Genomic DNA, 14,939 nt, shown 5'->3' with positions numbered 1-14,939 from the left:
GATTTGACTTATGTCATAAAACTGATTTTTACGCTAGCCAAGCCAACACCTGCTGGTAACTGCTTTGAGCTTCAATGCAAATATGGGCAAAACAGGAGATTAGACAAAGAGGCTGAATGCTTCCCAGATCTACAAACACTCTTTTAAGTTTGTTGTCCATTTGAAGACCTGAAGTCATTGCTTTTCTATTGCCATATTATAGTTGCTCTTAATAGAACAGCTGCTCTCCAAACAGTAGGGTAGCCTAACATCTTGGCAGCATGTCTATTGCTAACTATTCTGCCAAAATGCTAGCTAGGCCAAAATGCCTGCAGGAGCAACATGATGATCCACAAGACGACTCTTCCTCAGGTTCATATACCTGTTCTGCAACAAAACCCTGCATCTTCACAAGCTGAGGGAACTGTAAGATGTAGCAACTCAAATCCACTTGTACCAGCTGCCTGGACTTCTCCCCAAAATCCCCACATGTATTTTACATTACTTGCAAAGCTTCCATGCACAGCTTAGTAAGAATTCCTCTCTCAGTCCCACTCAGAAGTTACTATGCTTCTGAATGAGTCTGGGACCATCTACAATAATGCCTGTGCTGTTGTTATCTGCTGTTCAAACGAAGTCATCAATAATCAATCTTACAAACCACAACCTGACCTGGGAGGCAGCATGGACTGTGGAGTCTGCATGCTGTTGAAATAAGTGTGCACAGGAACTTAACGGTCATCTGAAATATCAATACCAACTAATATGAACACCTGGCTACTGCAGTTCACCCTACCTTTCAGTATCCATGCAGATGGATCAATTTTTTCCTTGACAAGAACCCTCTCAATCTCACGAGGAAAGAAAAATGGAAAGAAGATGAAGCCTGGACTTAATTAGGGAATAGAGGAACAGAGGAAAGAAGGAATTCAGAGCTGACAAACATTTCCATCTAGCAGCATTATAAAACAGGGATATTAGAGAGCTAAATATGCTCAGGAAAAGCTTTCATTTAATAAAACATTCAGTGACATTTTATTTGTATCCTTCCTTAAGTTTCTGCTTCTATTTAGTCTGGCTCCGAGTATTAAATTCCTAATGTAGGCTGAATACGGGCTAAGCTCATGCACAGTAATTGCAAATTGAGCTTCAGTTTAAAGACTGAATGAATAACGAGTCAGAGAGACTCCGTAAGGAAACATACACAGCCAGGATCAGACTACAAAGCTTTGGGATGTCTGATACCACAGCATTTGGGAATTTCAGAATTTCAGTTTGCCACATGCAAAGGGCTGGTTACAAGCTCTATAGAGTGGGATGTTCTGGGAGCTATTTGCATTTCTTAAGTTAAATTCTGTGGCATTTCATTGAAATTTATAGAGTATGTCTGTTCCACTTGGCTGTCAGCTCTAGAATTCTTTTTGCATAGCAACTCAATTGTGCAAACACCAGCAGTAGGCCATAGTGTTTACCATTACAGCCAGTCCCCTTCCAACTTCATAGAATCAGAATCATTTAGATTGGAAAAGACCTTTAAGATCATCAAGTCCTACTGTTAACTTAGGAATGCCAAGTCCATCACTAAACCATGTCCCATCTTCCTTTTACCTGTACCTAAATCCACAGAAATCATCATTACAGAATTTATATTATCACTTAAAACCTAATTTTAATAAGTCAAACTTCTGACAACCATGTAGGCTTCTAAATCTGTTTCAAAATTTTGGGGTATATCAAAACCCCAACATAAATTCAATGAAAAAATATGCAAAAATAAAAAAAGGAAGTATCCACACATGCAACAGTGGACATTACCAAATACACTGTAGAAACACAGGGCAGGAATCAACTTCAGGACACTTGCAAAACATTTGGTTTATAATTTGACCACAAGGGTACTGTTTACTAACAACTGCAGAGCAAGAGTTGTAGGAACATTACTGAAGCCAAGAGCCTCTCTCTACAGCACCAAAGTGTTGCTGACTCACAGCAACAAAAGGCTCTTTCCTAGGCAAGGGGGTTAAAGCTAATAAAGGTATTCAGCAAACTTAGAAGGAAAGAAAAGAAAGGCCATGAAAACAAAAGGACTTTGAATTAAAATATCCAGTACGCTTTTGTTGGTGTTAAAGCTTTCGAGACTAAAAGTACAAAATTAAGGAGAGTCTAAAGGAAGAAGCACTGGGAAGACACATATAGATAAAAAGCAATTAAGAGAATAAATTAAATACAGTCCTAGAGCTGAACAAATTTACATGGTTGTTGAAAAACATTACGAGGGAGGAACTCCCTTCCAACTGAGTGGATGTCAGCTGTGGAGCAGGAAATCCCCCCAGTGACAGACAGGCCCAAGGAGTACACCCAGAACAGCTGCTGTGAATGATTAGCACTGTCAACTAATTCAAGGCATAGGGAAAAAGGTCTTGAAGTAATAAAAGAAAAAAATGTATGGGGGCGAGGACCTTTCCTGGATTAAGATCCATTAAGTACAGAACAGGCGCATAAATTTCCAATTGCTACCAGTGTTGTTAAAACTGGAATAACACCTTAGAAAGAGCAATTCATATATGCAACTTGCGGGTAATCCAAGCAGTTGCATCCTCCATCTAATCCCCAAACCCAGGCACATACTTTGATGAATGCACCACATTCCAGACTAAGGGAAATGTCTGGCCACACTACTTCAATGCTGGAAACTGGAGAGGGCCAAAATGTAGCTGGGGTAGGTTTAAAGGAACAGCTCTGCCGTTTGCCATGGCAGCTACAAGAGCTACAAATATTTACTGTTGGGAATTAGAGCAGAATTATTTGACCTGCGGCTAAATTGTCACTGATTAAGTTTTTTAACAGACACTTCCCCCACAACATACAAACCTTTATAATGCGCAACACTCAGTTACAAGCAGTAATAAGAACGGAGGGCAGGAACCTGTTTTCAAAAATTTGACCTTCCTCCCATTTTCACAAATAAATCCTGGGGCCTCTGCCTCCCTCCCCCCAAATGAATCCACCCCTACTTATGAGTAAAATTAATCTTTATATACCCATGGCTTCAGGCTCATCTCAAATTGCAGCATGCTAGCAAAGCTATTATTCATCAAGGACCACACATTTTGAAGCGTTCCATATCAAAGCCGGGTCACTACATTTTTCAATATGGGGTCACATTCCTGTTTTCCTAGCCTGCAGAGTGACTCTTTTTGATTGAAAGGATCTTTATGCATGGAGGAGTATCTGACACAAACCAAACCGATATGCTACTGGAGCTTTCCAGTAATGACAGCAGGATAAAGGAGGCCTTTGAAGTTCATGGAGGAGTAGGAAAAGGTGTTAATTTAAAAAGCTTGTCAGTATACCCAAGAGCAGGAGAGCAAAGTACCAATTAATAATTCACACTTCTATTCCACATGATATTATAGTATCTCAAAACACTTTGCAAACATTTATTAAGTCCCATAGCATCCCCCTGGAGCAGACAAGCACAGATGAAGCTCTACTCCTACCAGCCAGGATGTCACTCTGGGACCATTTTGTTTAGCTGATCTATGCCCCTTCTTCCCCATCTGTTAAATGGCAATAATGACACTATCATCCAGTGGTTCAGAAGCTTAGCTAGTGATTTCTAAATCAACACATTTTTAGATCAAAAAACAGCACACAAGGGCAATCTCATGTCAGACTACACTCAATTACACTGAACTAAAGCTATCACATTTGACATGGTAACATAGCTAGTGGGAAGAACCCTCTCTATCTTAATTCTGTAATACCTTACAGATTTGCTTTGCTCTGTCCCTAAGTACCCAGAGCACTTGAATTCTAGTTAATGACCAGGATTCTAGGGTACTGTGTTAACATGAAACTCATTGTAATTACAGTAATTAGATCTGCTGTAGAAAGAATTGTGAGAAATGAAAGACTGTCCACAGTAGCCTCTAATTCTCAATTAACACAAAGTAGTTGGTGTGTTTGGAAGCCAGGACAGATACACCCCATAGCTGCACACTCCAGAGGGAAATGGTCATTTACATTCAGATGGGAAGTTGAGCACATTATACTGTTTAATCCTTGCTTTGCAAGACAAGTATGTGAGCCTCGTCTACTTACAAATGGCAAAACAGCAACTGAGGGAGGCTCTGAGCTGCCAAAGGGCAAAGGCAATCACACACGCTCCCCAAAACCAGCATCTCCCTTTGGAAACTCCTCATTCCCAGCCCTGTACTTGGACGACGTGGACCCTTTTTTTTTTTCATTTAATAAAAACCCCATAAACCATTGCTGCTCTGGCCCTAATGACAGCACTCTTTATTCCTTGTCTGGGGCTCTTTCACACATAGAATCAGACAGAATTACTTTGCTTAACCCTCTTACTAATCTGACTTTTCCAGAAGGGACCAAAGATAAAGACAAAAGTAATGGTTTCATGAAATACAGCTCTTTTCTTCTCTTGAGCCTGACAGTTACTTCCAAAAGCAGATTGTCATGACAACAAACAACCTGGAGGCAATCCAGCCAATTAATCTGCAGAGGAAGCAGTCATCCCAACCTTGGAAAAGAACACTGCTGCTTTAAGCTTCAGAAGCTAAAAAAAAAAAAAAAAAAAAAAAAAAAAAAAAAAAAAAGAAACCCAACAAGAAACCTTGCCACCCGCATTAATCTTATAAGGCTGCCTTAGGCCTGTAGTGAAAAACAATTCAGCCCTCAGCACAGGGGCAGCAACTGCTGCAAGAGCAATACACACATGCTAGTCCCTCACCAGCCCTTTCCTTCCTCCCTCCCGAGACAGAGGGTAGGGTCAGGCCAGAGCCCCCTCTCCAAGACTCCGATCCAAGCAGAGCTATGTTCCCAGGCTGTGATGTAGCCCAGCAAGCAGGCAAGTTACCAGGATGACCCTGTGACCCCTTACATACGGAGCCAAAGGAAAGAACTCATAGGTTAGGCTGAGGAATGACAAAGAGGAGATGGTCACATACCATTGCTATAAAGCCTGTTTTGTTGGCATTGCTGTTGCGTGTTTTCCTCTTCCCCTGTAAGCTGTAAATGTTTGTCACCGTGTTAAGCTCAGAATTATTCTACCTTCCACAAAGGACTAAATCATCAGCACAGCTAGATATTAGTCATTCTCCTTCCACTTCCCTAATTTCTTCTTCCTTCATATCCTGCTTTACCTCCATGTGTCCTGCTTTTTATAGGCCCAAGCACATTGCATTTCCCCTGCAGATACCCACCATCCCCCATTTTTTGCTTACTCTAATCTATCCGTAGTAACTCAGACATTAAAATGTTTACTGGCTGATGTCCAATACACATTATTTTTTAACCTCAAGTCATTCATATATGCTTCACATTTTACAAAATACTATGGCATTAATTTACAGAAAACAAAAATGAGGAGCATTAGATGTAGACTCTACAGCATAAGTCAAAAAAGAAAAAAATTGTCACAGATTGTATTTTGAGATTCTCACAAGACTCAATACACAACAATTTTAAAACAAAAAAATTCTTTCCTGTCCTCAATCCTTTTCTCTAAATACAGAAACAAGGAAGGGTAGGAATAAATTATTTCACTGCATACTTGTCCTGCAGTGAAGCATGCACTTTCAGAAAGTAACTGAGCAATGAGGATCTAAAGCTACACAGATTTACTCATCTGGTAAATAGATAGAATGCTGAACTACTTCAAACTAAAGTTTTATTATTGATCACTCCGCGTCCAATCCATCTCACACAGAAGCCACTAAATGGATTCCCAGTAACTTCAGTGAGCACTGGATCACAGAATATAAGTGCTTTCTGTAAAACCGCATTTTTACTGATCTGAACAAGATACTAGTCTTCTGAGCGCTGAGAATGAAATGTATGCGTGCACACACACACTCTACACATTTCACACTCATTATTTGCAGAATTGGGAAACCACAGCTCTAGCCAACACTGAGCAAGCCAACAGAATCATATTTTCTGCTGAGCCTGTTCCACATTAATTGGAGTTGGTACAGAATTGCAGAATAGAATAAAACCACTGTGCCTACCTTGAGGACTTTCGCAGCTTTCTTCATCACTATTGTCTTGACAGTTATTTTGACTGTCGCACACAAAGCTTTTATCAATGCAAAGACCATTTTTACAGTGGAATCTGGCAGTAGAGCAAAGCAAGGGATTCGCTGCTGCAAAAAAAAAAGCAAGTGAGATCTTTCATTAGAAATTCTCTTACCCAGGCAGTGAAATAGCTGTTAAACAATCAACAGCAACAGGTCACAACTCACCAGTTGGTCAATTTGCTGAATACGTGGGAGTAACTTGGCAAACTAACCTTGTCTCTCTGAACAGAGCACACTGAAATTTCTAATTCATGCAAGATTCATTACAATTAGCAGAGATTTAGTCCACCCACAGTTATAAGCCTTCTGTTCACTTTCATGAGAGCCCCTATCACAATGACTGTTCAGTGTTCAGCATTTGCTCACACTGAAGACATATGGAGGGTAGCACTGCCTACCATAAACACTGCCTGTTGCTTCCCATTACAGCAAACTCAGTTTAGCTCGAGTTTCGTATTATAAGCCAACAACTCCGGCTGAGAACTGCCAGGCAGTGGTTTATTTACCTCTGCTTCTTCTTCCACCTTCCCTATCGTCCTCATTATTTTGAGTCAACACAATGGCAATGTTGATGTTTCTCAACATCTTAGTGTTTGAATTTCAACTCCTTTTTAAGGCTAACACACACATTGCAGTAGCACCCAGAAAATCCTTTCACCTAAGGCCCAGCAGAGCAACAGAACAGTATTTAAGCAGACTTATTTAGGTAGAGCAGTTTCTCACCCATGCCAAACCAAGCAGTAAACACACTGTAAGTTGTTATGCCTAATTTCCTTTAAAACTTTGAGGAGCACAGTTTTCAACACTTCTCCTAGCAGATTACATCACAGCTTCAATGCATCTCACTGCCAAGGAGGTTTCCTTGATATTCATCTTAGTTTTCTCTTTTCTAATTTCATCTCTATTCAGTGCTATAGCCCAGCATACATAACTACATTATCCCTCCTTTAACAGTGTTTGCACCCTCCACATACAGCATATATAGCTTTATTTTCCAACATAGTCATCGCTTAGCTGAGATATGCATAATTTAGGAGTTTCTAATATTTCCTCATAAATCAATCTCTCTGTCCCATAATAATTTTTGGCACTCTTCTCTGAACTCCCGCCAGTTTTTGGTAACGAGGTAACAGAAAGAGAATGCAACTTTCCAATTGAAAACCTAAAAAAAAAAGCTGTTTAGATGTCTGTTTCAAAAGAGCTTCTCTGCTACAATAAAAAAGGGGATTACAGATCCCAAATAACAACCGGCTTCCTATTTTTTATTCTTTAGAGAGCTGCCTTTAAAGAGTCTTTAAAAAAACCCAAAGCCAACATAAAACTTTAAAGTCTGCCATGCATATAACCTGGAGTATATACAGCAAACATTCTAAACTCCTCCAGCTCCCCAAAAGCACACTTATCATGAACATGCTAAATCTTTGGTCTGAAACTGTTGATTTTTCCAGGTCACTTTAGGGTCTACAGTGTTTTTCCTCTACATAAGCAAAACAGTGAGTAGACACTTGGATGAGCTAGAAAATATCAAATATATGCTGAAATGGTATAGAGAAACAGAGATCAGCAGCATGTTATCAGTTGTAAGGTCCTGTTGCAGTCACACACTACAAGCTCATGGGAAATTAGGTCATTCATCATCAGCTCCATGAGATGGTGCATTTTCAGTTGAGACCTGCCACTTGTCAGTCCACCATTTCAAGAATATTCTCACAGCACTTTTGTGAAAACTTCTTTCTAGTTCACTTGTTTAAGCATAACCCAGAGTCATTTCCATAGCCTTCCGTCTTCTTTCTCTAGCTTCACTTGCTCCACAGAGGTGCTATCACCCTGCCACAGTCCTCCCAGGGCACAAACCAGACTCTTCATGCTGGGGGGCACATAAACAAGAAAGGCAAGTCCTCCAAGAAGCAGACAGTGATGGATCACTGTGAAGATCACCCCTTTTGTTATCTTTGAAAGTTGGTATCTGTTGTCCTCCTCCTGACCTTTAAATGTCATTAAAAGGAAAAGCCCAACATGCTGCAACAAGAGAAGGAGCAAGTATTTGCTGCAAGCTTCTACCTACAGACCTGTGCTTTTAATAGCTCCTGATAATAGCAACAGAGCTGCTGTATCAAACGTAACCTTTCCTTACTGCTATGATATATCCCTGCTAGACTTGGATACAAATGGATCTGTGCAGTCAGCCACATGCAGGGGGTATAGCCCAAAGCAAGTAGCACTTCAGATAATCTCTCTGCTGCAACTTTCCTGCAAGCTGCTGAACAGCTGGTCAAGCTAGTATATTGGCAGGCATGCCTGATGTGGAGAACCTCCTTCTCCTCCCAAGAACTTGTTTCACTGAATAACCCTTTATTTATTTATTTATTTTCTGTTTGAGAACATGTATAAACAGCGAAACCTAAACGTGCTGATGAACAAGTCATACTCTTCAGTGACAAGAAACAGGCAAATAAAAGCTAAACAATTTAAAGTAATACTTAATATTTACCCAATTTGAGTTACATCTGACTAGAGTGCCGTTCAAAGCAAACATGCAAGTTAAATCTCATTTCAAAGTTACAAAGGCACTTGTAGTGTCATATAGGCATTATATACAAAAAACTGAGCTGGACCTTTAAAAAAAAAATAAAAATAAGACAGGCAAGGTGAAAAGCACAGGGATCATCTGGGTCATAAATGACAGGGAGAGTATTCAACTCAAACTAAAGGCTAATGAATGCTTCCTTTCCAGGTAGTATTAATTAGCTGAAAGAAAAAAAAAAAGCAGCCACACTGACAAGTAGGCTTGCACTTACTGCAGTTTTCCTCATCGCTGCCATCGGGACAATCCTCGAAGCCGTTGCACCGGAAGCGGCCAATGATGCAGTGGATCCCGCTAGCGCAGGGGAAGAACGTGGCACCGCACTTGGACTTGGCTTTCGCTGGGAGAAAAGGGAAAAATGAGGGAAACAATTTACAAATGTTAAATGAGACTTTGTAGCAGCTGTGCAGGTTAGGGTACTCTAGGCAGTGCTGGTGGCACTCATGTTAGGTGCCTTCCAAGTTCCCTATGGCTTGCCTTCAACTACTTTAAGGTTCTTTTTGTGAGATTTCACTTGCTTAGGCTGATTTTTTTTCCAATTTTTACGATTTCCAGAATGACCAAAACATTCAAACTTAAAATAAGTCAAATGGCTCTCAAAAAAATGTAAATTGCTCAACACTCTGGAATATAAGTTTGTAAATTTGGCAAGCAAGTAGTCCTGTCTCTTTAAAGGACCACATGAATTTGACCAACTTAGAAGCACTGAAGGAAAAATATTAACATAAGAGGGTCCCACTAACTCCTCTTTGCATGGAAGTCTGTTGTAAACGTCACCATCCCAAGCACAAGTCCCAGAGACAGACATCTAAGCAAGTTCTCGGGCAGCAGACAACAACCCACAGAGGCTAAGAAAGGTGTAGCTGGACTAGTGGTAGCCCCCCCAGCCTGTAGCCATATGTCACACTGAGTCCACAAACACTAAATTGCAGCAAAAGTCTAGATTTTGTACACTTGCTTGCTCAGAGAAGCCAAACGGTGAAGAGCCCAAGGCAGACAGTGATAATGAACATGGTAGCAAGTTCAGAGAATCTGGGACCTGGAGGCAAACTTGGGCAAAGACAGGTGTACAAATAGTAAGAAAACATCAGGAGAAGGAAAGGAGGAATACAAAGATACCAAGTGAGTTAGTGTCCTTCTAAGAATAAGAAACAAAAGAGACCTTAACTAAAGTATTTTTCAGGCTGCAAAAATCAAACTCAAAAAAGAAAAGACTATAATTAACACCACATTTATTTAGCACAATCTGTATACAATTGGGTGCAAAGGAACATGAGTATATGAACTGCATCTCTTGCTGTACTTCTCTCCATCATCCATTATACAGTTCTTCAGGACAGAAACCACATGTTTGTTCATAGTACCAGCACAGCTATTCATGTAACACTAAATACTAACAATAGCATCAAAATGCATTTAACAAATGATTACAGAATCTCATTATGATCTCAAGTACTTCACATTTTTTTTATGGCACAGCAACTCTTCACAGCAAGAAGAAAACACTGCCCTCAGCTAGAGTGATGCAGTTGTTTCCACCACGATGCTCAAGGCAAACACTAGTTAAGTCTTGTGGTATCACCAGCCTAGAATAAAGCAACTCCTAAAGTAAAAATAATAATAATAAAATTAACAAGACATGTGGTTAGATGTTTTTCTCCCTTTTGCTTTTTCAAATTAGCACATGACACAATGGACCACATCACAGGACGCTGAATTCTTCAGAAAGTCCACTCTAAAGCAAAGCCAGTAACTGCAGGAAGAGCATGCTGGTAACCACAGGAAGGTGTGTACTGTGCAATGTGAACACACAGAAATACCATGCACAGACCACTGATGGGAGAACACCAGAAAAGAAGCCAGTTTCATAAATTGTGGGCCTTTTGAGTAAATGTTTCCTACTCCTACACCAAATCCACAAGACGCATTTACAACTCCCAGGTTTTGAGACATGACAGATCTGGAGATCACAGTGACAGGCAGTCTTTTTATGTAGCCATATGGCATATCAATACACCAACCTGTGCAGTTTTATAAGGCTAGGCCAAGGTTGAGAACAACCAGAGTACAGACAAAAAAAGTACATCCAACAGGGACAAACAGCTTCAGCATTAATTTAGAAGGAATTCTCTCTTCCAGGGTTAAAAAATAAGTGCAGCTGTAGCAAAGCCTTCTTCCATCACTCATCAGTGTGCATATAAACTGTTTTCAACTCACAGCTACAGTAACTCTCGCTTGATTTAGTGTCCTCCAAAAGCAAATCCCTGCAGTTCCTCTCTTAACATGTTTTTATTATACCAGTAATTTTCAGTTAGAATTACAAAGTGTAAAATAGGATGTATCACTGAATTTCACATATTCAACTACCATTTTTTCTGAAGAGTATCCAAGGTCCACATGAGGAGAAAAAAGTAAAGCATTACTTCATAGAGAAACAGCTGATAAGTTACCCGCTGCCATGCTTAACACCACCGGTAGTGGAAAATCTTCAGCCTAGACATCCGAGTCCCTGCAATTCTTCACACACCTTCAATGAGCAAGTCCTGTTAAAGCTCAGGCAGACTGATCTGAGCTAAATACTTCAGTAACCACAAGGTCTGAGGCAGTACCATACTCCCAGCCTTTAAACAAAAGCAGCAAAACAAACACCTTTGCAACAGATTTGCAGACCATCACTGAAGCAAACAGTCTGCATTAGCATTTGACCAATATTCAGCACACTAACCAGGCAGCCAAGCTGCTGCTTGCAGTGTGTGGTAATAACACAGTATGTGAAAAGGTGTCCAATGCTTCACGTGTTTTGTTTTGTTTTCCTTTTTCTAAGAGTTAACATTTTTTGAAACCATGCAGTGCATGTACATTTCCCAGACCAGATGACTGCTTCCAACAGTTTCCTTTTTTAGAGGTGTATTTTGAGCCAGAGCAGTTCCAAGAAGAAGAGAGAATGAAGAAACAAGAAAAAGGGGCAGCAACCGTGGTTTTGCCTGTTAACACTGACTGGATCCCGTTTCTTCAAACAGGTTTACTTTAGTCATTTGGGGTCTGAATTCAGAGGCTATCAACTTTCTGGCACATCACATTCAGAAGTGCCTTTTCACCTCTCTGAAAATCCTGCCAAATTAAGGCGTCGACATTATTTACTTCTAAAATATCTAATATGGACCATCTCTTACTCTTACAGCCTTACCTTTCCAGAGAGACTTCAGACAGAATCATCAAAACCCAAGTCTCTGGCCCTCTGAAGAGCAGAAATCACGCGTCTGCACTTTCCTGACCAGAACTACAAGCGGTGGCAAATGCTGCAGGGGCTCCATTTCAGGTACAACAGACACATCACAGCAATCTCAGCTGTCCTGACCCCTAAGGCAAGAAGGCCCAAAGCACTTCTGCTTCATTACCCTTGAGCTACTGCAGTGAAGCCATAAGCAATATTTGACGTTTGACCACATCTGGAGGAAAAAGGTGTTGGAATGACCAGGAACAAAGCTGAGTTTCTGGAAAATGCACTCTTTCTTCTGTCCAGAGCATCCCGATATCCCATCAAAAAGAGGAAGATACCATTCAGGACAATGGCTTAATGGAAGTATTACCTAGATAGCTAAATAATGTTTAGTTCAACATTTTCTCGCCAGACCTTTTCCTATCTTCTCCTCCTCTTGCAACAGCAGCCAGAGAACAAGCAAATTCTATTTTAGAATAACTGTTTAACAGAAGAGCACATACTAGTAACCACAGCCCAAAACCAAACAAGAAACTAAAACATCTTCAAATTTGTCTACTGATTTTTTTTTTATTATTATTTTTTTAAAACTCAAGGGAAGGAAATAACAAAAAACCCAAATGTAACTCTGTATATTTGCAACAGGCATGATACATACACAAATGAATCCAAAGTCAAACTTATTTACATTAGACACCCCAAAAAAATAAAGCATTTCAAACGCCATAGTGATTCACTAGTCTCTTAACTAGCCATTTATTAGATACAAGTCTCGCCAACAAACAGAACTCAGTTATCCAAGTTCCAATTCCAGACACAGAATACATTTCTCATATGTTGTGCATAAATGCAGGAAAAATGAGAAACCAGTAATGGCTTAGTCTAAGCCATATCCCCCACTCTGGAGAACTCCACGGGGGAATTTCTGCTTTAGTTTTAATTTGACATCTTCCTTTCATCTGGCACAGTTTTCCCAAGGTTTTCAAGCAAGTGTTGTTTGGTCATTGCTCATAAAGTTCCTAAGGAAAGAAAAATCATTTATTCCTGAGCAGAAACATATCCTCCCATTCTGCAATGATCTCTGGAGATATCCTTAACATGAAGGGGCTATTAGTTTTCTTCACATCTTCAGCACCCTCAAGTAACAGATATGCATACCAGGACCACAACTGCCTGTAGCAGATTCAAGTCATTTGCTCCACTACTCACAGCACTCCTCTGCAATTCCTACTCCCATTAAAAGACTGTCAAAAACTGTTTTCTTCTCCTTTGCTCATCATTCTCTGTTGCTCTGTTCATGTTGCTCTCTGCTCATGTCTTCTACTGCACAGATCTCAAGTTTTCAGACAGAGCTCTAAATGAAAAACTTTATGATTACTCCACAGCAGCTACCTGTTTGGCTCCTTCAGTGATTTCAGCCTTGATAAGCTTTCAAGAACAGCATTACCTTTGCAATCTATATCCTTCTGTTACACTTGGTTGAAATGGGCTCCGGGCAATCAAAAATTACTGGGATATCAGGAAATGACAAAACAGGAGTGAAAAAGGACATAGATGCATGTGGATTGTGTGACCTTATTTAGCCTTGGTGTTACAACCAGCTGAAGGAAAGGGAAGGGAGAAGCTGGCTGTTTTTAAAGGAACTGGCAAGTCCCAAGCCCAGGTCTCCAGAACTTAAGAAACTGAGAGACCACATGCTGGAGGAGAAGAGGTAAGGACTGATGGACACAGTTGAAATACAGCAAGAAATCACACAGCAGCTTACGAAACTGTGTCTAAAAAAAAAGACTGCTCAAATAGCAGATCCAGTCCGATTTCAGAAATACAGCAAGTACAGAACTCACCCCAAATAAACTGACATTTAACCAATTGTTAACCTATGGCAGAAAAGGATTGATTCACTCCAATTCTTCATGTGTTACCTAGTAATGGGAGAAGCCATGCAGGACTGAAACATTAACATGAATCTGTATTTACATTACACAAAGGGGTATTGCCATGGTATTTAGAAAGAGCTGTCAGTGCACCACTGACATGCACTGGAGGAGCCTCCTCTGACTTCATTAGACATGGGAAGAAATTGCTCTCCACTAAAATATTCTTCCTATCTCTTAAAATTCAAACATGAAGCAAGTGGTGAAGATGGTGGCAGAGAACTGCTGGCCACAGAACAAGCTTGCCACACGTTCCCCTCCCCCGGTTGGTTTGCTTAAGTTCAAGAAAACTGTTTTGGCAGTTGTATATGTGAGTCTGTGAAGTTGCTCCTTATGCTACACAGAAACCAAGCCTCCCACCCCCTTCTTTTAAAGCTTTAACAAAACAGTAGCTTCCCATCAGGACCGGTTGTACGTTCCACTGAAGATGTGACAGTTTGCAGGCACGGCTCTACAGCATTAACAGAAAAACATTTTGCTATCTTTAGGGTACCAAGTGTGAAACAACACTATTTTTCAAAAAGTGTAATCCACTTTATTTCTCAGCAGAGATGAACAACGGGGGGTGGGGGGGTGGGGGTGGTGCGGAGAATCAGATTTGGCATATACTGTGTAAAACCTTCTACTGTATATAGATACCCCCTTGTATAAAGAGCAATTCTGACACTCCTGACTTGGCTACAAAGACTTAAAACCCAGCTAGAAAGTTGCAACAGATTATGATAGGCAGGTGAATTTTCACTCCATAGATAGGGTAAAGAGATCAAATGTCTTCTATAATTATCAGCAAGTGCAGTTATGGACTACAGATTTGAGGAATACAGCCAGAACAAGACAGCATAACCCAACTTCTTGGAAAAAAAAAATTTCATCTGTAACTCTAAGTAGATACTAACCTACTGTTTCAGATATCACAGTAAAATTTTAAAGCTGTGCCCCACTATAATGACACGGTGCTTAAAGAGACACGTATAACAGGTTGTTTCTCTTACAGAAGCCAGCACACAGTCTTGCTAATGAAACTTTAGGTAAGAAACTTCAACTGAATCATTACTGTTGAGCCAGCAAGTTCACACCTGCAATCGTTTCTCAACTAGTTACAGTGAACCAGGCACTGCTTA

General features: G+C 40.4%; 1 protein-coding gene across 2 annotated transcripts in view; it reads right to left on the bottom strand.

The window, feature by feature from the left end:
- The window catches only part of LDLRAD3 (low density lipoprotein receptor class A domain containing 3), a 118,578-nt gene that overhangs the window by 49,263 nt on the left and 54,376 nt on the right, over positions 1–14,939 (bottom strand). For both annotated transcript variants that reach the window (XM_056347355.1, XM_056347356.1), the window contains exons 3-4: positions 8,879–9,004; positions 6,012–6,146 (exon numbers count right to left, since the gene is read on the bottom strand). In XM_056347355.1, the coding sequence (XP_056203330.1) occupies positions 6,012–6,146; positions 8,879–9,004 (261 nt within the window). The remainder of the gene's footprint in view (positions 1–6,011; positions 6,147–8,878; positions 9,005–14,939) is intronic.

This window comes from Falco biarmicus, chromosome 7 (genome assembly GCF_023638135.1).
Source record: "Falco biarmicus isolate bFalBia1 chromosome 7, bFalBia1.pri, whole genome shotgun sequence".
Classification (NCBI taxonomy): domain Eukaryota; kingdom Metazoa; phylum Chordata; class Aves; order Falconiformes; family Falconidae; genus Falco; species Falco biarmicus.
Note: the sequence above shows the minus strand (reverse complement) of the source record. Positions and strands in the feature narration are given on the sequence as shown.